Genomic DNA, 26,594 nt, shown 5'->3' with positions numbered 1-26,594 from the left:
CAGGCATTGGCACTGGGGCTTCCTCTTGAGAGAGGCACGCTCCCAGCCCAGCACATTTCTTCACTGCTGTTCTCTTGCGCTCACCTTAACAGTAGCCCCAGTGGCCCAGAGCACCACTTCCACTTGCATTATTTTAGCATTTCTGTTTTATTATTTTTATACATTTTTAATAGCTCCTACCAGAGTAGCCTGCCTGAGCTGTCTGATTCTTCTCCCAGGCCACCAATGATTGCTTTTGTTAGTACTCTGATTACAAAGTTGCAAAAATTTTGAGTGGGTCTACCCCAACCCTGTTTTGCCCATAAGCTCTGTTATTTTCAATGCGTGGTTTTACAGAATGCAAGTTTTTCCGCAGAAAAACAATACATTTATAATGCATAGCCTAAATGTTGGTATCTGCTACTCTTAGGTAGTTGTATGCACTAAATAGTGATCTATGTAAAGGGTTTGGAATACTATATGGCACAGTAAGCAGTCATTTGTTAGTAATAGTTATTATTACCCCTGGCCATGTTCTACTCAGACACATTTTCAGGTCCTCAATATGTAATCTTCTTTTTCCCATTTCTGAGACCTATAATAATATGCCTTTCTCTCTTATATTTCAAATCTAAATTTTAAATCTAAGACTTTTAAACTGCCTAATATTAATTCAGAATTATTCATATCCTATATTACACATAAAGTGTTAGCTACACCAGACCAATCTGGTTCAACTTCTATGTAACACAGTTATGAGCTGTTTTTCTGTTGCCATGGACCTCCAGGTTGAAGGCACGTAACCTGAGCATGGCCAGATGAACCAAGCACGCAACCACAGGTGGAACCTATGTGATAGGACTAAAGAGTGGGGTCTGAATTAAGAAGCGGACACCACATGGCAGTATCCAGGATTCAATCAGATCAAGCCCTGGCATCACCCCATGGCAGGATCCAGTCCGATCAAACCTTTCTAGCTACAAAAACCCAGTGCTTTGGTGCTTGGCTTTCTATTGTGTACTGGAAAATGGACCCTGTTTGGCTCAGTGATGAAAGCATTAACTCAGCTCTCAACTTGATTATCAGATGCTTGGAGGCAAAAACTCAATGTGTCTCTACCTTAAAACCTGAGATATACTTAGCCATATGTCTAGAAACTAACAGAAATTAAAAATTAAAAATGACTTCAATATAAAGAAAATAAACAAGTAGGCCCTAAAGAATCATAAGATAAAAATATTATAATCCGGTTTTGCTTTTCAGTTGCTTTTTACTTGGTTTGTGTAGAAAGCTTGAATTTAGAGATATAAGAAATGCTTATCTTAATAAAAAAATAGGAGGACTAGGAAAGAATCATGAAGACAGCTTCAAAGGGAAAGAAGATAACAGAGAATGCAAACTGCAAATTTTGAACACCAACTTTAACTTTATATGTATAAATCTAATCACTTAAAATTATTTTTCAAGGTTAATATATATCATTATACATAGCACAGGCTCTGCATACTGAAGAATCTCAATTTTAAATTATATTAATGAAAAGGAAAAACTAAGCTGACTTTTACTTACTTTATAGATTAGACTGTCCACCAAAAGGTCATGTTGTATCACATTGGTCTTAAGCTGCTCATAATACAAGACATCCTAAATTTAAAAGTAAAACAAAAAAATTAAAGGTCAATCACATTTATAAAGTCAGCCTTAAACTCAAATAATAATAGTATTCTAAACACTAAGAAGGGCAGGAACTCAGTGTTAGTCACTACTATAACCCTCACGCCTGACTAATAGTAGATGTTCAACAAATATACTTACTTCTATCACTTAGGATAACATCTGGCACCTGGTGAGTATTCCGTCAATATTTGCTAAGTTAACTATAATTTAACTTTAATAGCAAATACAGTATTTATTAAGTACTTATAGGTGCCAGGCACTATTTTACCCACTTTACATGAGTTAACTCATTTAATCCCAAACCAACAAAATGAATTAGGTCAGTGATTATTATTCCCATTTATGCTTGAGAAACTGAAGCCAAGAGAGAAAAGTAACTTGCTATCCAAGGCCATAAAGCTAGTAACATTTAACCTCAAGAAACCTGGCCCCACAACCTATACAAAAAACTCAGAAGGATTACTTTATACTGCCTTTCTAATATCTAAATTATTACAAAATAAAAAGTTTAAGCATAACAAAGAACTCCTGGTAGTAAAAGCAATCATATAGGATATAAAGTCAGCTTTTAATATTAGAATATGGTCCCATATGCTTGAGCTCAGGAGTTTGAGGTTACAGTGAGTTATGATTGAGCCACTGCTCTCCAGCCTGGGCAACAGACTGAGACCCAGTCTCTAAAATAAATAAATAAATAAATAAATAAATAAATAAATACAAGAATATGGCCACATAATATTATAAAATCTGATTAACTGCACAACGATGAGATTAGGCTAATGTAATAGAGAATAAGAAGTGGAAAAGAGGGAAAATGGAAAGTGGAGAGAATAAGGGAGGAAAGGAAGAAGGGGGAGGAGGGACTAGAGACAGTAATCAAGTTAAGCATCAGGTTCATAGTTGGTCAGGGCATTAAGGATGAAGGTAGGGATCAACTAGGTAATAGTTATGCTAACAAGAGATGCAAATAGTATCTCGTTGCTTTAGCTGACATGTGTATTGCTCCAAATCCCTCCTTTCACCTCTCAGGCACTTTAGCCCTAGCCTCCTCTCAAACCCAAAGGCAATTTAGGACAGTGGATCCGTATGACTCCTCCTGACCTCACAGAAGAGTTGTGGGATAGGGTCGTCTGAGGCAAGGAGGAATATTTACTGCATGTAGCTGCCTTGCCAGGATAAAATCTGACTCTGTGTTTCCTGAAATATGATTTCTTCATTGCAAAAGATGTTTAATACATAGTTCTTTGGCTTGAGTCAAAGTGCTCTTTGCCTAATGATGATCAGGGCATTTACTGGCTATTTTTAGTCATTTAAATTTTAATTAAAAAGCCTTAATTGGTCCTTATTGATGTTTTCATTTTTTAACTAAAGCAAAATTATTTTACTATTTTATTTATATTCCATTGTATCTACTGAATCTATCTCTCTGGCTAGAATGCAGGCTCCTTAATGGTAGAAACAGCACCTAATTCAAATATCAATTCCTGCCAGTTGGCATAAGTAGAGTAATGCAAAAGCTACGTTTAGGGGTTTGCCTCTATTTAAAAATAAGTTTAAAATTACAAACTAATATATGACCATTAAAACAAGTGAAACAATCTAGAGTAAAATAAAGAAAAAGTTAAACATCCTTTTTCCTTCCATTCAACCGTCCCAAAATAATTAATATTATTTGTATTTGATATTGTATTTGTGGTGTTATTTGTAATTTGTATTCTTCCATGCTTATACCTATCTCCATGCTTATATGACTATGTAATCATAGTTGGGCGTTTGTGTTGTCGTTTTTCAATATGAAATGGAATCATATCATAGTCATTATTCAGCTTCTCTAACCTAATGCCATATCATGGTTTTCTTTCTTGTTAAACAATACACATTTAACTCATTCTTTTTAATAGTTACATACATTTTAATATGTTTAAAGCTGTGGTATAGATTTGTCACAATTTGTTTAATCATATCCCTATAGATGGATACTCAGGTTGTTTGTCCCTACAAATAATGTTGTAATAAATATCCTTAGGCATTATGTTTTTATATCTACAGAATAAATTGGCAAAGGCAGGATTATAGACTGAAGGCTGTATATATATATATATTTTTTTTTTTTCTGAGACGGCATCTCACTCTGTCGCCCAGGCTGGAGTGCAGTGGCACGATCTCGGTGCACTGCAACCTCCGCCTCCTGGGTTCACGCCATTCTCCTGCCCCAGCCTCCCGAGTAGCTGGGACTACAGGTGCCCAGCACCATACCCGCCTGATTTTTTTTTGTTTTTTGTATTTTTATTAGAGACGGGGTTTCACCGTGTTAGCCAGGATGGTCTCCATCTCCTGAACCTGGTGATCTGCCCGCCTCAGCCTCCCAAAGTGCTGGGATTACAGGCGTGAGCCACCACGCCCGGCCAAGGCTCTATGTATCTTAAACTGGGCCACAAATTGCCTGACTAATCTCAGAAAAAAAATCAATTCAAATTCCCACCAGCAACACGAGAGCACATTTTATCTATGTACTCACCTCTTTTAAACATTTTCATGCATGAGAAACATCTCATTTTTGTATTAATTTGCACTTTCCCAACTCAATATAGTTGAAGAATCTTTCTTATATTTATTGGCCATTTGAATTTCCATTTCAATGATTTGTCATTCATAACATATACCTATTTTTCTATTAGATTATCTTTCTTGGATTGAAAACAGAGTTGAAGCCATTAGGGAATAGGTGACTTGTGGATGAGACAGTTCAGGGAAAATGAATAGAATAAGATCAAAATGGAATTCTGAGAAATACATGCACTTAAGAGCCAGCAGAGAAATCCAAATGGAGACTAAATAAAGAAAAACGAGAGAAAGAACAGCTAAGAAAACAGGGTGAACTAAAGTTAAGACCAAGAATATTTCAAGGATCAAATAGGCACTGGTATCAATACTGTAGGTATAAGAACTAAAATATGTCCACTATTCCTTGGTGACTTTAATTAGGGTAGTTGTAGTCATGTAGTGGGGGTGGGTGTATGTCAGACTACAATCAACTGAGTAATTAATGAGATCAAGTGATTAACTCAGCATTACTTAACTCATATTAATACAATCAAGTAATTAATGAAATTAAGTCTAGCACAGAATTTTGTTTCACAGGTGTAGCTGTGAAAGGAAGGAAAGGGAGAGAGAGATGGCTAGGAAAGACATGAGGTTTAAGATTTACTTTTATTCCTAAGATAGAAAAGACTTGAGAATGTACAGTGCTATGAGAAGGAGTGAGTAGAGAGGAAGGAAAAGGCAGAAAAAAAGATTTTTTTAAAAGTAGATGGAACATGTACAAACATAGGGTAAAGAGAAAGTATGTTAAGGTGTTTAAAATACAGGATTTTTAAAAGTGTTTAACCAGAAGAGCTGAGATATCAGATGTATTAGTCCATTATCATGCTGCTATGAAGAAATACCTGAGACTGGGTAATTTGTAAAGGAAAGAGGTTTAATTGGTTCACACTTCCACATGGCTGTGGAAGCCTCAGAAAACTTACAATCATGGTGGAAGGCACCTCTTCACAGGGCCACAGGGGAGAGAATGAGTGCCCAGCAAAGGGGGAAGCCCCTTATAAAACCATCAGATCTTACGAGAACTAACTCACTACCACGAGAACAAAATGGAGGAAACCACACCCATGATTCAATTATGTCCACCTGGTCCCATCCATGACATGTGGGGATTATGAGAACTATAATTCAAGATGAGATTTGGATGGGGACACAGCCAAATGATATCATTCCACCCTGGCCCCTCCCAAATCTCGTGTCCTCACAATTCAAAACACAATCATGCCCTTCCAACAGTCCTCCAAAGTTTCAACTCATTCCAGCATTAACTACGCTGATGCAAGAGGTAGACTCCCATGGCCTTGGCCAGCTCTGCCCCTGTGGCTTTACAGAGTACAGCCCCACTCACAGCTGCTTTCACAGGCTGGCATTGGGTGTCTGCAGCTTTTCCAGGCACACAGTGCAAGCTGTTAGTGAATCTACCATTCTGGGGTCTGGAGGATGGTGGCTCTCTTCTCACAGCTCCAGTAGGCAGTGCCCCAGTGGGGACTCTGTGTGGGGGCTCCAACCCACATTTCCCTTCTGTACTGCCCTACCAGAGGTTCTCCATGAGGGCTCCATCCCTGCAGCAGACTTCTGCCTGGATATCCAGGCATTTTCATATATCCTTTGAAATTCAGATGGAGGTTCCCAAACCCCAATTCTTGACTTCTGTGTACCTGCTAGACCACCACCACATGGAAGCTGCCAAGTCTTGGAGCTTGCACCCTCTGAAGCAGTGGCCTGACCTGTACCTTGGCCCCTTTTAGTCATGGCTGGAGCTGAAGCATGGGACACAGGGCACCATGTCCTGAGGCTGCACAGAGCAGGGGGGCCCGGGGCTTGGCTCAGGAAACCATTTTTCCCTCCTAAGCCTCTGAGCCTGTGATGGGAGGGGCTGCTGTCAAGGTCTCTGACATGCCCTGGAGGCATTTTCCCCATGGTCTTGGCAATTAGCATTTGGCTCCTCATTACTTATGCAAATTTATGCAGCCAGCTTGAATTTCTACCCAGAAAATGGGTATTTCTTTTCTACCACATTGTCAGGCTGCAAATTTTCCAAAATTTTATGCTCTGTCACCTCTTCAATGCTTTGCTGCTTAGAAATTTCTTCCACCAGATACTTACCCTAAATTAACTCTCTCAAGTGCAAAGTGTGAAAGGAAAATAAATCTTGGGGTCCCCAAATCACTAAGCTAAAGGGAAAAGTCAAGCTAGGGACTGGGTCATGCAAAACTGCCTCCCCTTTTGTTTCCTAAAAAAGATGATTATAAGACGAAAAGCTACATACCTCCCCCATATTTTACCCACAAGGAAATTCCTAGTGAGCTCAAAGATCTTTAAGGTGTTTCTGTTAAAATTTCACTATGGCAATGTAAGCTGATAGCTTATTTTTACAGGTGCAGTCACCTCCCTGCCCACCAGACAAATGCATATCTGATTGTTTCCCTACCCCATTTTTTTCTATGTTATCTCATATAAAAATGCAGATTCTCCACATTTTTCCTCACTCCATTTGTCTATGTCATCTGAGGTTGAAAAAAAAAAAAGCAGTTTCGCTGAGCCAGGCAAAGGCATGAATAACTATTTTTCCCTGCCCACCTCTTACATAAAAATTGTGTACTTCTCAATACCTCGCTCTTTCCCCTTTAAATTTGGAGCCCTCAAAATCACCTTTGGAGAAGGCGTAGACCTGTTTCCAGGATGCACATCCTTAACTTTGGCAAACAAACCTCCTAAAATAATTGAGACTTGTCTTGTCATTTTTCTCGACTGACGAAAGTTACACAGATCCCTAGGGTAGGGACAAAATGCTGCCAGTCTCTTTGCTAAAGCATAACAAGAATCCCCTTTATTCCAGTTCCCAACAAGTTCCTCATCTCCATCTGAGACCATCTCAGCCTGGACTTCATTGTCCATATCACTATCAACATTTTGGTCAATGCCATTCAACAAGTCTCTAGGAAGTTCCAAACTTTCCCACATTTTCCTGTCTTCTTCTGAGCCCTCCAAACTATTCCAACTTCTGCCTGTTAACTAGTTCCAAAGTCGCTTCCACATTTTCAGATATCTATAGCAGCACCCCACTCTCTACAGTACCAATTTACTATATGAGTCCATTCTCATGCTGTTATGAAGAAATACCCAAGACTGGATAATTTATAAAGGAAAGACGTTTAATTGACTCACAGTTCCACATGGCTGAGGAGGCCTCAGGAAATTTACAATCATAGCAGAAGGCACCTCTTCACAGGGCAGCAGGGAAGAGAATGAGTGCCCAGTGAAGGGGGAAACCCCTTATAAAACCAAACCATCAGATCTCGTGAGAACTCACTCACTATCATGAGAACAGGATGGGAGAAACTGCTCCCATGATTTAATTATCTCCACCTAGTCCCTCCCATGACACATGGGAATTATAAGTACAATTCAAGATTTGGGTGGGGACACAGCCAAACCATATCACCAGATTTCAGTTTTTAAAAAAGCAGGGTATTGGGAGGCCGAGGCAGGCGGATCATGAGGTCAGGAGATCAAGACCATCCTGGCTAACATGGTGTAACCCTGTCTCTACTGAAAAATACAAAAAAAAATTAGCCGGTGTAGTGGCGGGCACCTGTAGTCCCAGCTAATCGGGAGGCTGAGGCAGGAGAATGGCGTGAACCTGGGAGGCGGAGCTTGCAGTAAGCCAAGATCGCACCACTGCCCTCCAGCCTAGACGACAGAGTGAGACTTCGTCTCAAAAAAAAAAAAAAAAAAAAAAGGATTTATAGGGAACAAGGCTGAAGTCAGAAAGATAAGGTAGAAGGTTTTGTTTTTTTTTAATCCAGGCAAGAAATGATGGTATTTTGAAATGAGAGTGGTAGTGAAACATGTTTAGGAGTTAAATCAAGAAGGAATTATTGAGTAGTATAATTATCGAGTAATACAATATGATATTCAGGAGCTAGGGATGACACCAGGTTTCTGGCTATGGTTCCTTGATGGACAGTGGTACTGAAAAAGGAATTTAGGAAGAGTGTTGACATCTTGAATTTGAGGTGCTTGTGAGATATACGAGTGCTTCGGTTCACTAAGCAGCTGCATTTAAAGTTTAGAAAAGAGAGATCTGAGAAGAAGGCATATAGATTTGAGGTAACTGGTAACTGAGGCTTTGGGAGTTTGTAATATTTGCTAAGGAATGTATGAAGAAGAGACAGACCCTCAAGAATCCTAACTGATAAGACAAAGAAGACCCTCCACAAATGAAGAATGCCAGAAAGAGCACTGTGTCACAAAAGCAAAGGAATATTTCAATAAAGGAATAGTCAATGAGGTTAAACACTGACAACAGGTATAAGAGGTAGATATTTCTTATTTTTTTTTTTTTTGAGACAGAGTCTTGCTCTGTTGCCCAGGCTGGAGTGCAGTGGCGCGATCTCTGCTCACTACAAGCTCTGCCTCCCGGGTTCACGACATTCTCCTGCCTCAGCCTCCCAAGTAGCTGGGATTACAGGCATGCACTACCATGCCTGGCTAATTTTTTGTATTTTTAGTAGAGTCAGGGTTTCTCCACGTTGGCCAGGCTGGTCTCAAACTCACAAAATCAGGTGATTCACCTGGCTCAGCCTTCCAAAATGCTGGGATTACAGGCCTGAGCCACTGTGCCCAGCCTGACATTTCTTTCATTTAAGTAAAAGTAGTTGAGGAAAGGACCAGGTACTGATGCAATTAAGTTTACAAGTTTGGCAGGAAGAATTTGAATGAATTTCTAATGATGACTTCTGTTTTCTCTAAGTATCAGGAGGTTAAGTATTTTGCTAAGACTGAAGAGAAGGGACTGAAGAGAGTGAAGGTCAGAAACAGGCACCGTGAAGACTAAGTGAGCTGACCACAAAAATCTAGGCAGATCAGGCATCGTTAAGAGCCAATGTAAGGTTGTAAGAACCTTCCTAAGAAATTATTAAAGAAAATCTTAAATGTTAATATTAGTCTTGGCTATTGTTATCAGTAAGCAAGTACCTAGAGCAAAAGTAGAAGAACATTTTCTGTCTTTAATTTAGCAAACTGAAATTTAAAAATTTTTAAAATATGAACAATGTTTACTATATATGGATATTTTGACACATACCTAGAAATGTGTAGAAAAGGAAATATAAAAAAGCAATCTTCTTAAACCTATCATAGATTTTCTTTAAAAAATGAAAGTTAGATAATATTCTATTCAAAGTATGAAAAGAATTAACTACTAGGAACCACAAGTATTATATCCAAAGCCTTTGTATTGAAATAGATTTTAAAGAATAGCTTTATGTTTGTGAAATGTAGAATCTTCCATTTATGTCTAACTCCTCAACTATGACTACAATTATATGTGCAGCTTATTTTATGTGATTGAAAAGCGATTCAACAAAAAATTCTAATAAGGTATTCCTAATAAGAAGTAGTATTCTTTTTCCTTCTCTCTTTCTGTCTCTCTAAAGTACCACCTACAACAATTATTTTGGAACTGCTATAGTTCATTGGGGTCACACTTTTATAGCTGAAATTAACTGTAAATGATAAAAGATGCTTTAATAAAAAAATCAGGGTTGCTTTTCTGAAAATATTAATTTCTATTTACAGATATTGAATAGACTTGTCACTTTGCAATTAGAAAACTCAGATAGCTATTAGCTCCAAAATTCAAGGGTAAAAATCACCTTAAAAATTTTTTTCTTTTTACAAGAAAACAGCTACAAGTAGTAAAAATGATTTTTGAACACTGTAAAAAATGATTACCTGGGATTATTATTTTATTATTATGTGGGGTCATTAGGATGATACTTCTGGAAATATTCTAAATTTGTTTTAGAAATGGCAGTGATTCTTCTGCGAAGAGATAGAATTTGTTAATACAATTTCTATACAGTTAAGTTGGCATAGTTAACAGTTAAGTTGGTATAGTTTTTATAACAATATTAATAATATTTGATTTTCTTTAAAAACATCATTATTAATTATAATTAATTTATAACATGATTAAATGTAATATGTAACTCTTATGATTACTTTTATTAATGGTGATCATTTATGTTCCAGGCACTATGTTAAAAGTACATGTACGTTATTTCATTTAATTCTGACGATTATGTGATATAAATATTATTACCTATATTTAAGTGTGGGTTAACTGAGGTTTGAAGAAATTTAAGTACTTGCTCAATGATATATTTCTAGTAAGCTGGGTGAGCTAGAAGTTGAAACCAGGTCTGTATGATTCCAAAACCCATGTTTTTAAACACCAGACTAGAAAACTATTAGTGTGCTATTCATTAAAATTTTTTAAATGGATAACTTCTATGATTAATGGGCTTAAGCAAAAAACAAACAAAAAAATTCCCACTAAGAATATTTCAAGAATCAATGTCTTACATAATTTTGCTTTATTTAATCTATTACCCATCTGCTGGTGATCTCTTTTCATATTCATATTTCCTAAAATAAAATGTTCTTACATATAGAAAAATAACATTCCCACTTAATCTGTCAATTTCTAGAACCATAAAAATAGTGCATATTTCAAAAGTACCTATAGGGACAAAGAATCCATTTACTTAACCTGAGTTGCCTTTCTTTATTTCTCCGTAGTCTAACATCCGTATTCAACCACACATCTTCACAGATCTAAATTGTCAGTCTCCACTTCTCAAAATTTTACTTACTGTTTTGTTGTATATGTAAGGTCACACCATTTCATTAATTATTAATAACAAAAACTTCAATATTAAGCAGACAATATTAAATTATATGTTAAATCTTATTTTAGAACATAAAACTATAGTGATTTTGAAAATTTAAAAAGGGGGTTAATAATAGATTAAGAAACAAAAGTTTTTTCAATTTTGAATAACTGGTCTTTGAAAAATAAATACCCCAAAGCTAAAATCTGACCCACCCTTTTTTTCTTCTTACCTCAGGTTGGCTGGAAATATTCAAAATGAGAGCCCACAATTCAGCTCTCAGTGCCGTGGGACTTCCTTGTCTGATGTACTGTTGAGCAGCAGCACTATCTTGTTCTGCTAGAACTATCAAAAGTATATGAAAATCTCCTTTGAAAACTCAGAATGTAAGAAACATCACTGAAATCTTCAATTATAAATCTTTTGGGAAGCTGATATTCAGTCTTTCTATCTAACATAATTACACCGTATCTTTACCTTTTAAAATTTATTCTCTGGATTTCAATACAGCCCTATTTGCAGCCCTCCCAGTTGCAAGCCTTAAGCTCTTCCACCTCCTACCCAGTGTGGATAAGGAGGGACTTAATGTAAGGACTTTGAGATCACTACGTTTTAACTATAGCTCCATGGATCTGAAACTAGTATTGTGTGTGTGTGTGTGTCTGCATGTGTGTGTGTGTGTGTGTGTGTATATATATATATATATTAAATAATTTTTAGATTCCATTATCAAGTTAATTTATAGCTACAGAAACCCCAAATTTCTTATGCATATTCTACTACATCATGAATGTTCTAATATTTGGAAATGTATGGTACATGAAGTTTCATGCCTAAGAATTACAATATATAAGAATGTTAGCTATCTATTCTATTAAATGACTTCTTAGTTATTTGCCAAAATCAACAGAAAACAGGGATTTTTAAAGACGTAGAAACAAAGATCTCATAACCTTGCAAGAAGGCTCAAATTATTCTTAAAAAGCCAAGTTCACATAATCAATATGTTATCTTTTGCTTTCATTTTAATTTTTATTTTCTTTAATAAAAATGTCAGCTATTCAGTCTGGAAATAAAGGTCCAAAAAAACAAAATGAAGCAAAACCAAAAAAAGACATACCAAAACAACTGCTAATGTTTATCTAACCAGTATTGTTTTCTTATATTTTCTTCTTAAAAAAAATCTTATATTAAATGAAAATGACATGAGCAGAAGAAACAAAGGAATCATGAAATAAAAAAGAGATGAAGCATATTCTTTAATTTGAAATTGCTCTTAACAAAAGTGTCAAATCATACAAATAAATTCTAAATAAATACAATTTTTAAAAATTGAAGTAGGGATTTGGTACATGACAATATAATTGCCATAGAAGGTTCATTCTGACACAAAGACCAATCTGTACTTCATATCTCAAAGACAAAAAAGGATTTATAAAAACAAGGAAAAGAATCTTCAAAAGATAGGGAAAAACTATTCCCCAGAATACTAAGAGCCACTTTGGTTATTAAGCCACACCACTGTGAATGGTCACTGGGAACCATTACAGTTATATTTTCTCCTGATGCGGGAGCATATTCCCATTAACTCTAATGAGAGGTGTGTGGGTGCATCAAAGACAGAACCTGCCTCTTTGATTTTAAAATGAAATTCTACTGCCGAATGGATTAAGCTAACATCCCTGAGGAATATGTGTCTGCATTTCCTTTTTAGTGAACCAGCTGTGTACTTCTTTCTCTGACATTTATTGACAAAGCCAAAATGATGCATTTTCCCTACTTATAAAGATTCTCATTATGTAATCTACATGGTTAAATATTACCCCTCTTTAGGTTTTTCACTTTTCAGAGATTAAATTTCACTTGGAGGTTATTTGAGGCAGACATTTACCTGGGACTGTCTCACTTTTCAGAAATAATAACATTTATAATTAAAAGCTTACCTTTTTGCCCAATACGTACATGCTCATTTTCAAAAAGTTCTAAAAATTAAAAAAAAAATAAAATTATTAGACATGAGTTGAGCAATCACATTTAGAACAACATTAGATACATTTTTCTGGTATTGATACATTTAATGATTTTTAAAGCCAGATGGCTCTACAGAAAACTACAAGAATATCTTATATGTAAAAAAGTTTTTTCTAAATTTTTTAAAATTAAAACAGAGTTATGAGCATTTAATCAAACAAAAAATTGATGAATGAATTTTCCCTTTGTTAAAACATCTCATAATAAAGCTAATCAATTTTTTGTTTAAAATTAAAACAGTTATGAGCATTTAATCAAACAAAACATTGATGAATGAATTTTCCCTTTGTTAAAACATCTTCTCATAATATAAAAATGTTCCTATTCATTCATCTTTAATTTTTTTCTTAAAGAAAAACAAAACTTATTGACAGCTTCATTTACAAAATCCTACTTCCACTCCAATCTACCATTGGTTATCTAATAAAAGCATATCTAATAAAAGCCTTACTACTATATAGGAAAAATCTTGCTCTACAAATGCCATTTTAAAAGATTCTATGATGAGATTTTTTTAAGTAGCAATCATAATGGAAAAAGATTCATGAACTAGACTATATTACATTTTTAAAAAAAACTTCTGTTCATCAAAAGCACTGTTAAGAGAGCGAAAATGTAAGTAACAGAGTGGAAGAATATATTTGCTGTACATATATCTGGCAAAAGACTCCTATTCAGAATATATAAAGAACTCCTGGTAGACAAAGACAGATGACTCTCAGACACGAACAGGCAAAAGACTTAAATAGAGGCTCTTCACAAAAGAAGTGACCTGAAGGACCAATAAATATATGAAAAGTTGCTCAACCACATTGGTCTTCAGGGAAATGCAATTAAAACCACTATGAAATACACAACCACCACAATAGCTAAAATGAAAAGACTGACAATTCTAAATGTAAAAGATGTGGAGCAAATGAATTTCTCATACAAAGCTAGTGGGAGTAGAACTTGGTACAAACACTGTGGAAAAGTGTCCAGCAATAGCTACTAACACTGAACATATGTGCATATCCTATGATAATTAGCAATCCACTCTCAGTTATAAACCCTAATGCATACCTATGTGCACCAAGAGACATGTACAAGAATATTCACAGCACCACCACTGATAATAACCTAAAATGTAATCAATACCATCAGCAGGATACTAGATAGTGGCATATTCATACAATAGATTACAATACAGCAATGAGAATGAATGATTTATAATTCTCTACAACACCTTGAATATTATAAAGAAAAGCAAAAGAAGCCAAACACAAAAGAGTATATACTATATGATTTCATTTCTATAAAGTACAAAAATAAGCAAAACTAATCTATGATGTCAGAAGGCAGAATAGTTTTTACCCATGAGAGTGACAGAATCTGAATGTGTGCCTAAGGGGGCTTCTGAGATGCTGGTAATATTCTGTTTCTTGGTCTAGCTGGAGGTTACACAAGTGTGTTCACTTTGTAAAAATTCACTGATCTGTATATACGTGATTTGTATACTATCCAGTATGTATGTTGTACTTCTATAAAAGTTATTTAAAAATTAGCAGTCATTTTTCTATTACCTGCAGTACTTGAAAACTCTAGTTTTGAAATATAAAATTGCAACACTAAGGAAAAATCAGAAGAATTCTCTTAATCAAAGAAATATTAATGTATGTGTGGTACATTTTCAGTATTAGATAATTTTTTAGTTTTAAAAAATAATCCATAAAGCTGTTTTTTCACTAGAGTATTTGAGCCAGAATGCCTTATTCTTTTAGTTTACTGTAGTCCTAATATTTCTGAAGTAATTAGTTGAACAGATTATACAATGACTAAGGAAAGTGTCTGGGATCTGTAACATAAATCATTTATATATATAAAATGATTATATATAAAAATATATATAGTCTACATATATATGTATATAGTAACAATACAGTTTCATTTTAATCAGCTATGATTTCTGAGACTTAGTGACCAAAGCAGACAATGCTTCAGTGAACACTATAATAGCATGAAACAGCAGATGTAATACTGCAGCATACTATAGTGGGGCGAAGTTCAGTAAACTTTCAGAAAATAACAAACAGTATATTACAGGCACTGGAGATAGTTTTCACATAGAACCCCATAACTGGTTCTTCTCAGTTATCTTGATAAGCACATCACAAAACTGCCCATAACAACTCGATTCTTTTCATCCTCCTTGACTAAGGATTAAGTTAAAATTTCTCTTAAGATTAAAATTATAATCCTTTATGTTCATTTCAATCAATGTAGTTTATACAGTTCAAGATTTTCTTCTCATAATATGCCAAGAAATGTTTTATATTCATAATTTTCACTGAATGAATAAAGAACAGTTGAATAATCAAGTAAAAATAAGTTGCCAGCCAATTCTCATTTTCTAATAAAAGCAGAGGATATTACTAGATGATAACAGTGCTTTATTACCCAAAGTAGTATGAAATAACAATAATCAAACAGACTTCTTTAAAAAATTTAACTATTCAATTATGTGAAATACAATAATTTTGCTTTTTAAATGCTATTTTCTGTCCTAAGAATAAGAAGCCTAAAAAGTCAGAACCAAAATCTCCAACTTATACTCTAATTCTGTGTTTTTCAGAGTGCCCTGAGGACCATTATGTTAACAGATGCATCTATATTAATAGATCTTGCTCAGGAAAAAACTTCTGTTAAAATGATCTTGGAAGATGCAAAGCTAAAATAATTTAGTTAAGACTTCTTATAGTCTTTATAAGATAGTAACATACACTGTGTATCTTAAGAAGGTATACAATACAGCCCTTCTCAAACCCTATTTGACAACAAGATTCTCTTTTTCACAGGGCATCTTATGAGTGCTCCTGAGTATAACACTTCAGGAAATACTGCACTAACTGAGTATGATTTTTTCTTTTAGAAAGAAAATGTCTATTTAGTAGAACCCTCATCTAATAAGATTCATTATTACGTACACTCAGACAATAATATCAGACATATGACCTCCTTTATCATGAAGGCGTATGAAAGAATGCTGAGCTTGCTCACTCTGTTAACATCAGTCTTATAAATGGTTTCCATAGTAAATGTGTGTGCATGTGTGTGTGTGTGTGTGTATTTAAAATAAATGCAATGCATGTTCATGAGAGTTTGTAGAAATAATGGCTATGACTTTTTTTATTATTGTTAAATAAGGATTCTATAGTATAATTGTAAGGATTTTTTCTCCTGACTTTTATATAAAAGCTCATAAGTAAGAAGTGCATTTCAAATATAATAATTGAATAGCAGTAATGATAAAACATAGGTAACAGAGGTTTTAAAGATGCGTAAGAACACAATTCCCTTAAGCCACGCTTAAACTTAATTCTGAATATAAAAAACTTGCCTCTAGCCAAACACAAGTATTAGCAACATTTTCAAACATTAGCATTACATTTCCAACTTAATCGAAGTGAAAGACACAGACTAAAATATAAAATAAGAGGTCGTCGGCCTCCTTCAAGCAGGCTTAGTATTCTATGCTCCAACTGCCCTTTAAATGTAATAACAGCAAATACCACACTGTATCTTATCTGTCACTTACCACTATTTTTTCCCCTAAAAGCAGAGATTATGTCTTATGTCTATGTATTCTATGTATATCTCTGCATTCACCAGTCCCTGGCCCTCAGCAGGGTCTCAAAACACATTTGTTATATTATGAATGAATCAAAGAAGGAAAATCTGCACTGTAGTTTAAAAATACAGTATATTAAGTCTTCTAAAGCATAGATACTATGAGATTTAGAATAATTTTAAATAACTCAAAGATTATTTCAAAAGTAAAAAATAAAAATATAATTCAAGGCTGTGTTACTACTTCCTTTCCTTTTCTTATATGACTATCATTTGCCATTAATAAAAGTATAAGATATTTTATTTTATATGATATTTTACATCTTCTTATAAAATAAGAAAAAGCTGTCAAAGGTGGCAGGAGGGAGGCAGCACAGGGTAGCAGACTTTGGAGACAGATTGCTTAGTTTTGAATCCTGGCTCTACCACTTACTAGTTTTGTGACCTGGAGCAAGTTACTTAACATCTCCACATCTTCAACTTTAATATAGAGATAATAATCCTACATCACATTATATAAGAAAATTAAAACCATACTGCAATACCACTATACTCTGCCAGATTGACTAAGACAAAGATGAAATACACCAAGCATTAGTGAGGACATACAGCAAAACTACGACTCTCACACATTGTTGGTGGAAGTGTAAACTGGTACTAACACTTTTGAAAACTCACTGGCAGTTATTTACTAAAAATGAACATATACAAATATGAATATGAATGAATGAATGAATGAATATTTCTAGGACCTAGAAAATGCACTCCCAGGTATATACTCCACAGCAGAATATAGATACGTTCACCAAAAAACACATACTAGAATGATCATAGTAGCCTTATCTGTACTATCCTCAAACTTGCAACTTCCCAAATATTTATCAACCATAGAATAGATAAATAAATGTGTGGTATATGCATCCAGTGGAACACCGGAAAGCAAATGATCTATAAACACATATAACAACATGGCCAAATGTCACAAATATAATTTGAACAAAAGAAGTCAAACATCACAGAGACACACTGTATGCTTCTATTCATATGAAGTTCAAGAATTTGAAAAACTAATCTGTGCTGCCAGAAATCAGAATAGTAATCTTTGCAATGGGGATTACAGATTGAAAGAGGGTAGGAGGAGGGCTTCTGTTTAGTGTTCTGGGTATTTTAATAGGTGTATTCAATTTGTAAAAATTCATTAAGCTGTCCTCTTATTATAGATGTATTCTTTTATATGCATTATACATTAATAAAGTATTTAAAAATGAAAATTGATACCATATAAAGTTGCTGAGAGGTTAAAATGAGACGATATAGATGCAACATATAGTATGTGCTCAATGGTTATTTCTGATTACATAGTAATAATAATAGTAATAATTATGTAATATTGCTATTATAATAGTGGTAAGAGCCAACTTATTTATTTTATAGAGGAAGAAACAAGTCCAAAGATGCATAGTGACTTGTGCAAGTTACACAGTTAGCCAGTGGCAGAGGAAAGACTAGAATAGTCTCCTAACCCCTATCTAGTATTATTTCCACTACAATTCGGGGCTCCCATACTTCAAGTAAATTTGTACTTCGTTTTTATTATAGCTAAATACCAGTGTAGTATTTAATAAAAAGTACATTGAATTTATGCACAAAAAGGGAAAAGTTAGGAAAACTGCTTGGATTATTAAGGTTTAAAACACACTATTTTTAAAGCCTAAGTTGACTCAAGGTAGACGTCAGTGTTCACTTAACTTGGTGATACAAAAGTAAAAACAGATGCTGATGGCCAGGAAAGGATGTTGCCAGTAAAGATTCTGACAACAAAAATGACTTATATATGTCTAATGACTTTTCAAAATCATTTTAAAGACTTTCAAATAAAAAGACAAAACTTAGTTGAAGTCTAATAATTACAACATACAGGATTCTATTCAATAAATAACAGTAACCAAGAAGAGGCAAAAGCATGCTTAGTTTTCAGATATAAAAAAATTGCTAGATTAACTTGGAAATAGCAATATAAACCTTAGGCTCACTCTCATTTATCATTAATTATATGCCGTTGGAAAAATACTAACCAGGAGGCACTTGTGTAGAATCATCTATACCCAGTTGTCCTATATTTAAGCCAAGTTCCACAAAGCATTCTTTCTGAAAAATAACATATGTAGAATTAACATAGATCTCAGACTTTGCTGCACATTGTTAAAAGATCACCTTTGCCTTAACATTAGCTTGAATAAAAATCACAGTGTGAAATGAGGCTTTGCTTTATTCAAATACCTAAAAAAGAAAAGGACATATTAAACATCTAAATAATAAGGCATTAGTCCAAAATTAAGGAACAGAATAACCAGTGATTACTATATAATATTTATTATTTTCATATAAAATAATCATGAATAGAAAAGATATAAGCATTTAGGAAATATAAATATATAATGGGAAAGACACAAACATATAATGTTTATCCAAATGGAGAGCCATTAGCGATATTTTTCTTTCTCCTAATTTTTCCTACCTAATAAAAGTTTTACTTCTTGCCTTTTGACCAATGAGTGCTGCCATTGTTTAAAAGAACTGTTTTCCAAAAACAGTTCTTGATTTTGCCTTTTTAGGTAACAGACTACTCAGTAAGGTAAGGAATGATAATTATCCTTTCAGTAAAAAACTAACTTTAAACCTTTCCTGAAACACACACACACACATACAAACACTCAGTATGCATATCACTTACCAATTTTATCTTCTAAAATCATTGTCTAAAATTACCATTATGATCCTGTATTTGTGCTTTCTATGTTACTGTACTTCACTCAGATCTTAATCAACTAAACACTGCAAATATCCAAAACAACTTAAATTAATTTTTAAGTACAATTGGACCATCAAGTGCTCTGCTAAAATAAGGATAAATCAGATTTATTCTCCAGACTTCCTCTACTTATCTAGTAATGTCTAAGAAAAATAATAATGTTTGTCTGGTATTTTTTAAATATATAAAAACCTCACATTATGCACATTTTTATGCCCAAAGTAATTAAATATTTCTATTAATATTTTCCTCAGCATTTTGTTAAATATTCTAATTGCTAAACCCATACTTCCTTGTCCTTTAAAAGATGGAATTAGTTTTAATCCTTACTAATTATCTATTATTACTTAAGTTAGTGATTTATTAATGTCCTTTACAAGACAGTTATTCAGCCTAACATACACATATACACATTTCATTTTGTATAGATTTTAAATAACTACTACTATATTTCAATTTTTAATCTTTATCTACCCTTTAAAAAGTACTGCATCTTGTCCATGACTAAGATCTACCGCAGACCCCTGGACTGGCCTGCTAGCCCATGTTCTGATGTTAATGACATCGAAGGCACCCCTTCCAAGGAAATCTCAACTGCACGACCCCTACTATGCCCCAGTTCAGCAGGAAGCAGTTAGAGCGATCGTCGGCCAACCTCCCCAACAGCACTCGGGTTTTCCTGTTGAGAGTGAGGACTGAGAGCCAGGACTAGCTGGATTTCCTAGGCCAACCAAGAATTCCTAAGCCTAGCTGGGAAGGTGAATGCACCCACCTTTAAACACGGGGCTTGTAACTCAGCTCACACTTGACCAACCAGGTAGTAAAGAGGGCTCACTAAAATACAACTTAGGCTAAAAGCAGGAGGTAAAGAAATAGTCAAATCATGTATCGCCTGAGAGCACAGGGGGAGGGACAATGATCGGGATATAAACCCAGGCATTCGAGCTGGGAGTGGGCAACCCTCTTTGCGTCCCCTCCCATTGTGTGGGAGCTCTGTTTTCACTCTATTAAATCTTACAACTGCAAAAAAAAAAAAAAAAAAAAAAAAGTACTGCATCTTATGTTACCAATTTCTAATGACTGAAGAGGTAAAAATGTGTTATTCTTCCATTTTCAACCATTGTTTTCCATTTATTTTAAGGCACTCTTCTGTAATTGAAATCATTTGTATTTTTCTTTTTAAAAATAACCTTAATCTTCATACTGCAAAAGGGACTTATACCCAACAAATGCTTTAATATTAGGTTCTATAATTAAAATGGAGAGTTTTACTTAGGCTAGGACATGTTAAAAAGCATGAACAGAACTCTGGACATCAATTTCCTACTTCATTGCTCTGGACTATTTTTAACTCAATGTCAGCAGACATGGACCCTAATCTCAGATTTCCTTCAAAACTCACCCCAGGTATGACATCTTCAGAGAAGCCTCCCTTGACATTCCAGGCTGATATAAACAACTTTTTATGCACATATATTATCCTTTATCAACCTCTACCCAAGCACACAATCACATCATATTGAAACTGTATTTTTACTGCCCACCTCTCCACTAGCCTGCAGCTCTTGGAAGACAAGCACTGTCTCTTACATACATTTGCACTCTGCTTTACTACTTGGCATAGGGCCTGACATAACAAAAGGGTTCAATAAATATTGAACCACACTACTTAGCTCTAGTCCTAACTAGCTGTCTCCACATAACCAAATTAGTAAATAGGAATTTATCACAACTACACTTTAGAGTTAATACATCTCAGTTATAAGGAATTTCTGTTTAATATGTATGAGTCTACTTAACCTTGTAATTAGGTTTAAGGGCTATCCATTACAGGATCACAGGACTCACTGAGCCTCACCAAGTTCAATACTCGCACAGACAGACCAGGGTCACAGATAAACCATGTATCCTGGAGTCAGAATCATTATATTGCCAGGCTGCATGATATAGGCAAGGCAGGGACAACTACCCATAATGACTGAGGAATAAAAGGACTAACTATACTCTTAATCATATAGCTACAATTTCTTGAAAATTAGCTACAAGCTTTTGGTTCTCCAATAGCTAAGAATGCATTCGCATCAGTTTAGGGTCTCTTCAGACAGACAGAATACATAGTAGTCTCATTCACACATAAGCTGAAACTTTGTCTAAATTATCCTTTCCCTGCTTTTTTACCTAGCAAACTCCTTCAAGTTGGCTGGTTTCAGAGTGTCATCACCTAATATTCATATGAAATTGCCTCTACATGCGGCAGTTTCAGATATCATCTATTGATTTTATATGGAAAATGAGGATTTTAGCTCATGCACATTCTTTCCATCTTTCAGTCATCATTAATTCTTAATTAAATCCATATTAAAAGTTTGCATTATTGTGACTATGTAAATGTTTCACTGGTGAGGCATGTGGTACTTATCAATGTTTTCATTCTTATACTTTTTTCCACACTGTTTATAATTAAACTGATTTTTCACTTATACAATTTTCTCTAATCATTTACGTCTTTTTCTTAAACCCATAACAACTCTGAAAAGACCCTCCTTAATATAACTTTGCATGTGGTCAAGTCTGTGAGATCATCTGTACTTTTGGTGTTTTTCTTGCAGGCATCCATCCTGGAACCTTCCAACCTCCTGCTCCAATCTAGGATTGTTGTGTTTCAGTCCAGTTGTACAGCCTTTGTCCTGGAACTTCTCTTCACTATCATTTCTGGGAAACTCTCTTTCTCTTTGGTTGGGATCCTGTTTTCTGGGTCCCATGTTTTGCTTCTTGTTTATGACCTTGTTTGAAGCACTTCTACCAAGAGCTCCCTAAATAAGAGTAAATATTTTAGATCAGTACATCAGAAAATGTTTACTCCTCCTTAACATTTGACTGATTGTTGGTTACATATAGAATTCCAGGCTTGAAATCACTCAGGTTTTTAAAGACATTACTTCAAAATCTTCTGGCTTCCAGTGTTGCTGCTGAGAGTAAGATGCCACACTGATTCCTGACACTGTATATACTCTGCTTTTCTTTTATAAAAAAAATTCATTTTTCTCGTTTTCAAGTGCCTTGGTGGGGATCTTCTTTCATTCACGGCACTGGGTACTTGGTAAGCCTTTTCACTGGAGAGCCACATCTTGCTTAAATTCTTATAAACTTAATTACATTCCCTCTGTTTCCCTTTTCTGGAACTCCTTTTGGTCAGATAAAATCTTTGTAGATTGATCTTGTAATTTAAGAAATCTTTTCCCTCCTGTTTTTCATTTCTTTGGCTTTTTGCTTCATCTTCTGATAAAGATTTCCTCAGCTTTGTTTTCAACTCATCTATTGATATGTATTTTTTGGCATACTATATTCTTAATCCCAAAACCTCCTTTTCATTCTCAAGTGTTTTCTTGCATTAATGAAATTCTGTTCTTGTTTTGAGTAATATCTTATCTTTCTGAGAATATTAATGGTTTCATTAAAGTCTCCTTCTGGGAATAAATGGTTAACATGTCCATTTGAAGATGACATTGGGTTTACCTTCTCCCATCACTGTTGCCCTAAAAGTGTACTGAATCACAAAAAAAAATTCTAAGAGAAATGTCCCCACTATATTGCTAAGCAATGTTATTTACTGAAAACATATGATCCTTGACTGGTAAACGACATCTGAAATGGAAAACTGTGAGTAGAGTATAAAAACTGACTGGAAAACACAGGCCTTAGCCACCTGTGTGGTATCTCTTGAGAGGACTTGGAAGCTATGCTTATGTGCATTACAAGAAATGATTCCTATTGTGTATGAGACTTCCCTATGTTGTGCCTATGTGACTTGTCATTTTCAGTTGCATACCTTCCTTGTGAGGGTTGGGAAGTAGCATTTGGATGGCTGTAAGGACTCTCCGTGATTATGTACCTGGTAATGGCATGCTAGTATACTGTCATGCTGTTTTCCATTCTGTTTCATTCACAAATTTAAGTGAACCTGGGGCCAGGTTATCGTCTATTGCATCCTGTGAGTGTCAATGTAAATCAGAACCTGAAATGCCTATTAGTGGTCATTCCCTAATTTGGCTGTTTGGGTTTTGTTATTGTTGTTGTTGTTTGGTTTTGCTTTAGTTTGGTCTCTGCCTCTCATACTGGAAGAATTCAAAAGTCTGGGGTTTCTAGGTTGGTCGTTCCGATTTAGAAATGAGGTAATAAAAAACTGACTGGAAGCTCTGTCGGCAAGGGTCAGGCATAGAATGCAGTAGGCTTCACTGTGAGGCAATTTTATAGCCAGCCAACCTCTTTTTTGTAAGGGTTCCCTGAATCCTTGTTAGTCTTTTCTCTGGCATTCTAGAGTTGGTTGAGGGTAAGGAAAAAGAAGGTGGAGGGTGGGGAAAGTAGGGTAGTGGTGTTAAGAATGAGAGTATTAATCTCACCATTCAGCAGACTTTCACTTAATTGCTGTTTTCAATAGCTCATTCCTGTCCTGCTCTATGTCTGAGGCCTCCGAGTGCACAGTCTTTCTGCATCTGGATCTCTAGTGAATACACCTCTGGTCTTCTGTGGGGGAGGAGGAGTCATCTGAGTAGGCATGGTGATGGGAATCTGGGGGACTAACTTCTCCTGATCCAGACTTTCACACAATCTACATTTTCAGCCCTATGGCTCACTATGGTTTCCTCTGACATGTGGTACCTCCATTTCTTGAACATTTCTAAGGCTCTATGGAGAAAATCATATTGCTTCTTGCATCAGTCAGTGTCTAGTCAGGAAATAGGTCATACCAGAAATGTGAACAGGGAAAAACAGAAGAAGCAAATGCAGAAAGCAACTATGACTTCTAGGCTAAAGGAAAGTAAACAAAGAAGAAACTAAGAACTTAGAAAAGGGTCCCCTGGCCCTGAATGCTGAGATTCATACCTCTGTAGAGGGGCAGTGTAGCTGCCACACAAAGGCAGACCAGGGGTAGTGGAAAAACTTGTCAAGGGGCAGCTTAGAGCTGGACTATTGAGGACTACTGAGGTGAGTGTTATTGAACCTCCTGCATCCCAATCTGCTGACTCCTACATACAGGAACTAGAAATGGAAGCCCCTGCCTCCTGCTATGGCCTTGCAGTGTCCCTCTAGAACCTTCTGTTGACAAACCCTAACATCAGGCCTGCTGGCAAAGGGGAAACGTTTATAGGGTCCGGCTCCAGCATGATAAAGCAGAGCAAAAAGGAGAATTTGGAGCTGAAAGATAATAAACTGATGACTGGCAAAAAATATAATGCCATAAATATACTTTAATCTCATTCACACTTTCTATCTTCTAGAGACATTTAGGTTTGATCTTCTCCCCTGTTTAAGTCATTTATCATCAGTGCTCTATCTTAATACATTAATGCCCAGAGTTATAAGTGGCTTCCTAGTTTCACCAAAGACAGTATTTATATTTCTACGCTCCTTATTGTTTTAGGGTGACTTTGAAAGAAGGAGTGATAATTTCTTAATTCCACCATCAGGAAATCTCCCTACTTTTCATTTTAAAATGAGCTTCCTCACAAAAATATTACGGTCTCCAGAGCAAAGCCAGTCTCTAATTAATTCTTATGTTCTCCATCTCCCTAAGTGCCTCATCTTGTTACAAGCTCCATAAAAGTTTGTGAAATTAAATAAAATGTACTTCTTAAAAAATAATTTTATAAAACTCACAATTTGTCTCAATCAGTTTTATAACCATCCACCAGACAACTGAATCCCAACAAGCTGTCTCATAAATCTATGCTGCTTATTAAAATACAAAATAAGCAAAAGCATTTATATGTCAATGCAAACTCATTTTTAGTCCTATTAGCAAAACAACTTGCTCTCTCTATATACATATTTGCAATAAAAGAATCAACGTCACTTTATTAATTTGTTTAATGAGTAGATTACCCTATTGCTTTACATACATGCTGTATTAAAACGTTTTTCTAATGGTTATCTTCTAAATGATGTTTAAGTTTCTATACTTACCAATTCAGGGATGTCTTTTACTTTCAGTGGAACTTGAATTAAACCCAAATGAGTCCTGAAACTAAGAGAATCACCGTTTTCATAATTTGGGTTGCGAAGATTAATTAATACCTTTAAAAACAAATCCAACAAAATTGGTTAGTTTCTTTCCAGGATGTTTACACTTATAAAATTAGCAGGGATATTCTTAGTGTATCACCACAAAATTAATTACTATTTGGGTGATGCACATACTTTAATTACATTCTAAAATAGTATAAAAGTATATTGAAATGTTAAAATATAATGCCATAAATATACTTTAATTAGGATGGTTTTATATTCCAATGAATGATCTACAATACAAAACTCTACCAAGTTAAGAATTTACTTAAAAATAAAAACTTTTTGGTGGTTAGAAAAAATAAAAATTGCTTGATTATAATACTTTACCAGAGAAGGTGATAAGAAAAAAATCTTGCTTGATTGTAATATTTATCAGGAAAAATTTTAGAATCAATTCTAACACATTTAAAAACAAATTGACAATATTTGTAGAAAGATGATGAAGTAAGATTGCAAGGCATCTCTCTCACCACTCCTATTCAACATAATATTGGAAGTTCTGGCCAGGACAATCAGGCAAGAGAAAGAAATAAAGGGTATTCAAATAGGAAGAGTGGAAGTCAAATTGTCTGTTTGCAGATGACATGATTGTATATTTAGAAAACCCCATCGTCTCAGCCCAAAATCTATAGCAAAGTTTCAGGATACAAAATCAATGTTCAAAAATCACAAGCATTCCTATACACCAATAACAGACAAACAGAGAGCCAAATCATAAATGAATTCCCATTCACAATTGCTACTAAGGAATAAAATACCTAGCAATACAATTTACAAGGGATGTGAAGAACCTCTTCAAGGAGAACTACAAACCACTGCTCAACGAAATAAGAGAGGACACAAACAAATGGAAAAACATTCCATGCTCATGGATGGGAAGAATCAATATCGTGAAAATGGCCATACTGCCCAAAGTAATTTATAGATTCAATGCTATCCCCAAAGCTACCACTGACTTTCTTCACAGAATCGGAAAAAACTACTTTAAACTTCATATGGAACCAAAAAAGAGCCCGCATAGTCAAGACAATCCTAAGCCAAAAGAACAAAGCTGGAGGCATCACATTTCCTAACTTCAAACCATACTACAAGGCTACAGTAACCAAAACAGACTGGTACTGGTACAAAAACAGATATAT

The 26,594-nt window shown here is 35.1% G+C and overlaps 1 protein-coding gene across 4 annotated transcripts in view; it reads right to left on the bottom strand.

Annotated features, from left to right (window-relative positions):
• The window catches only part of TBC1D19 (TBC1 domain family member 19), a 195,232-nt gene that overhangs the window by 92,002 nt on the left and 76,636 nt on the right, over window positions 1–26,594 (bottom strand). For all 4 annotated transcript variants that reach the window (XR_010111939.1, XR_010111940.1, XM_034958400.3 and 1 more), the window contains exons 8-12: window positions 25,351–25,461; window positions 18,650–18,722; window positions 12,881–12,919; window positions 11,170–11,282; window positions 1,549–1,623 (exon numbers count right to left, since the gene is read on the bottom strand). Coding sequence is in view for 2 of the 4 variants with exons in the window: in XM_034958400.3 (XP_034814291.1) it covers window positions 1,549–1,623; window positions 11,170–11,282; window positions 12,881–12,919; window positions 18,650–18,722; window positions 25,351–25,461 (411 nt within the window). In the remaining 2 variants the exon portion in view is untranslated. The remainder of the gene's footprint in view (window positions 1–1,548; window positions 1,624–11,169; window positions 11,283–12,880; window positions 12,920–18,649; window positions 18,723–25,350; window positions 25,462–26,594) is intronic.

The sequence above is a fragment of the Pan paniscus genome, chromosome 3 (assembly GCF_029289425.2).
Source record: "Pan paniscus chromosome 3, NHGRI_mPanPan1-v2.0_pri, whole genome shotgun sequence".
Lineage (NCBI taxonomy): Eukaryota > Metazoa > Chordata > Mammalia > Primates > Hominidae > Pan > Pan paniscus.
This window is presented reverse-complemented; position numbering and strand designations above follow the sequence as displayed.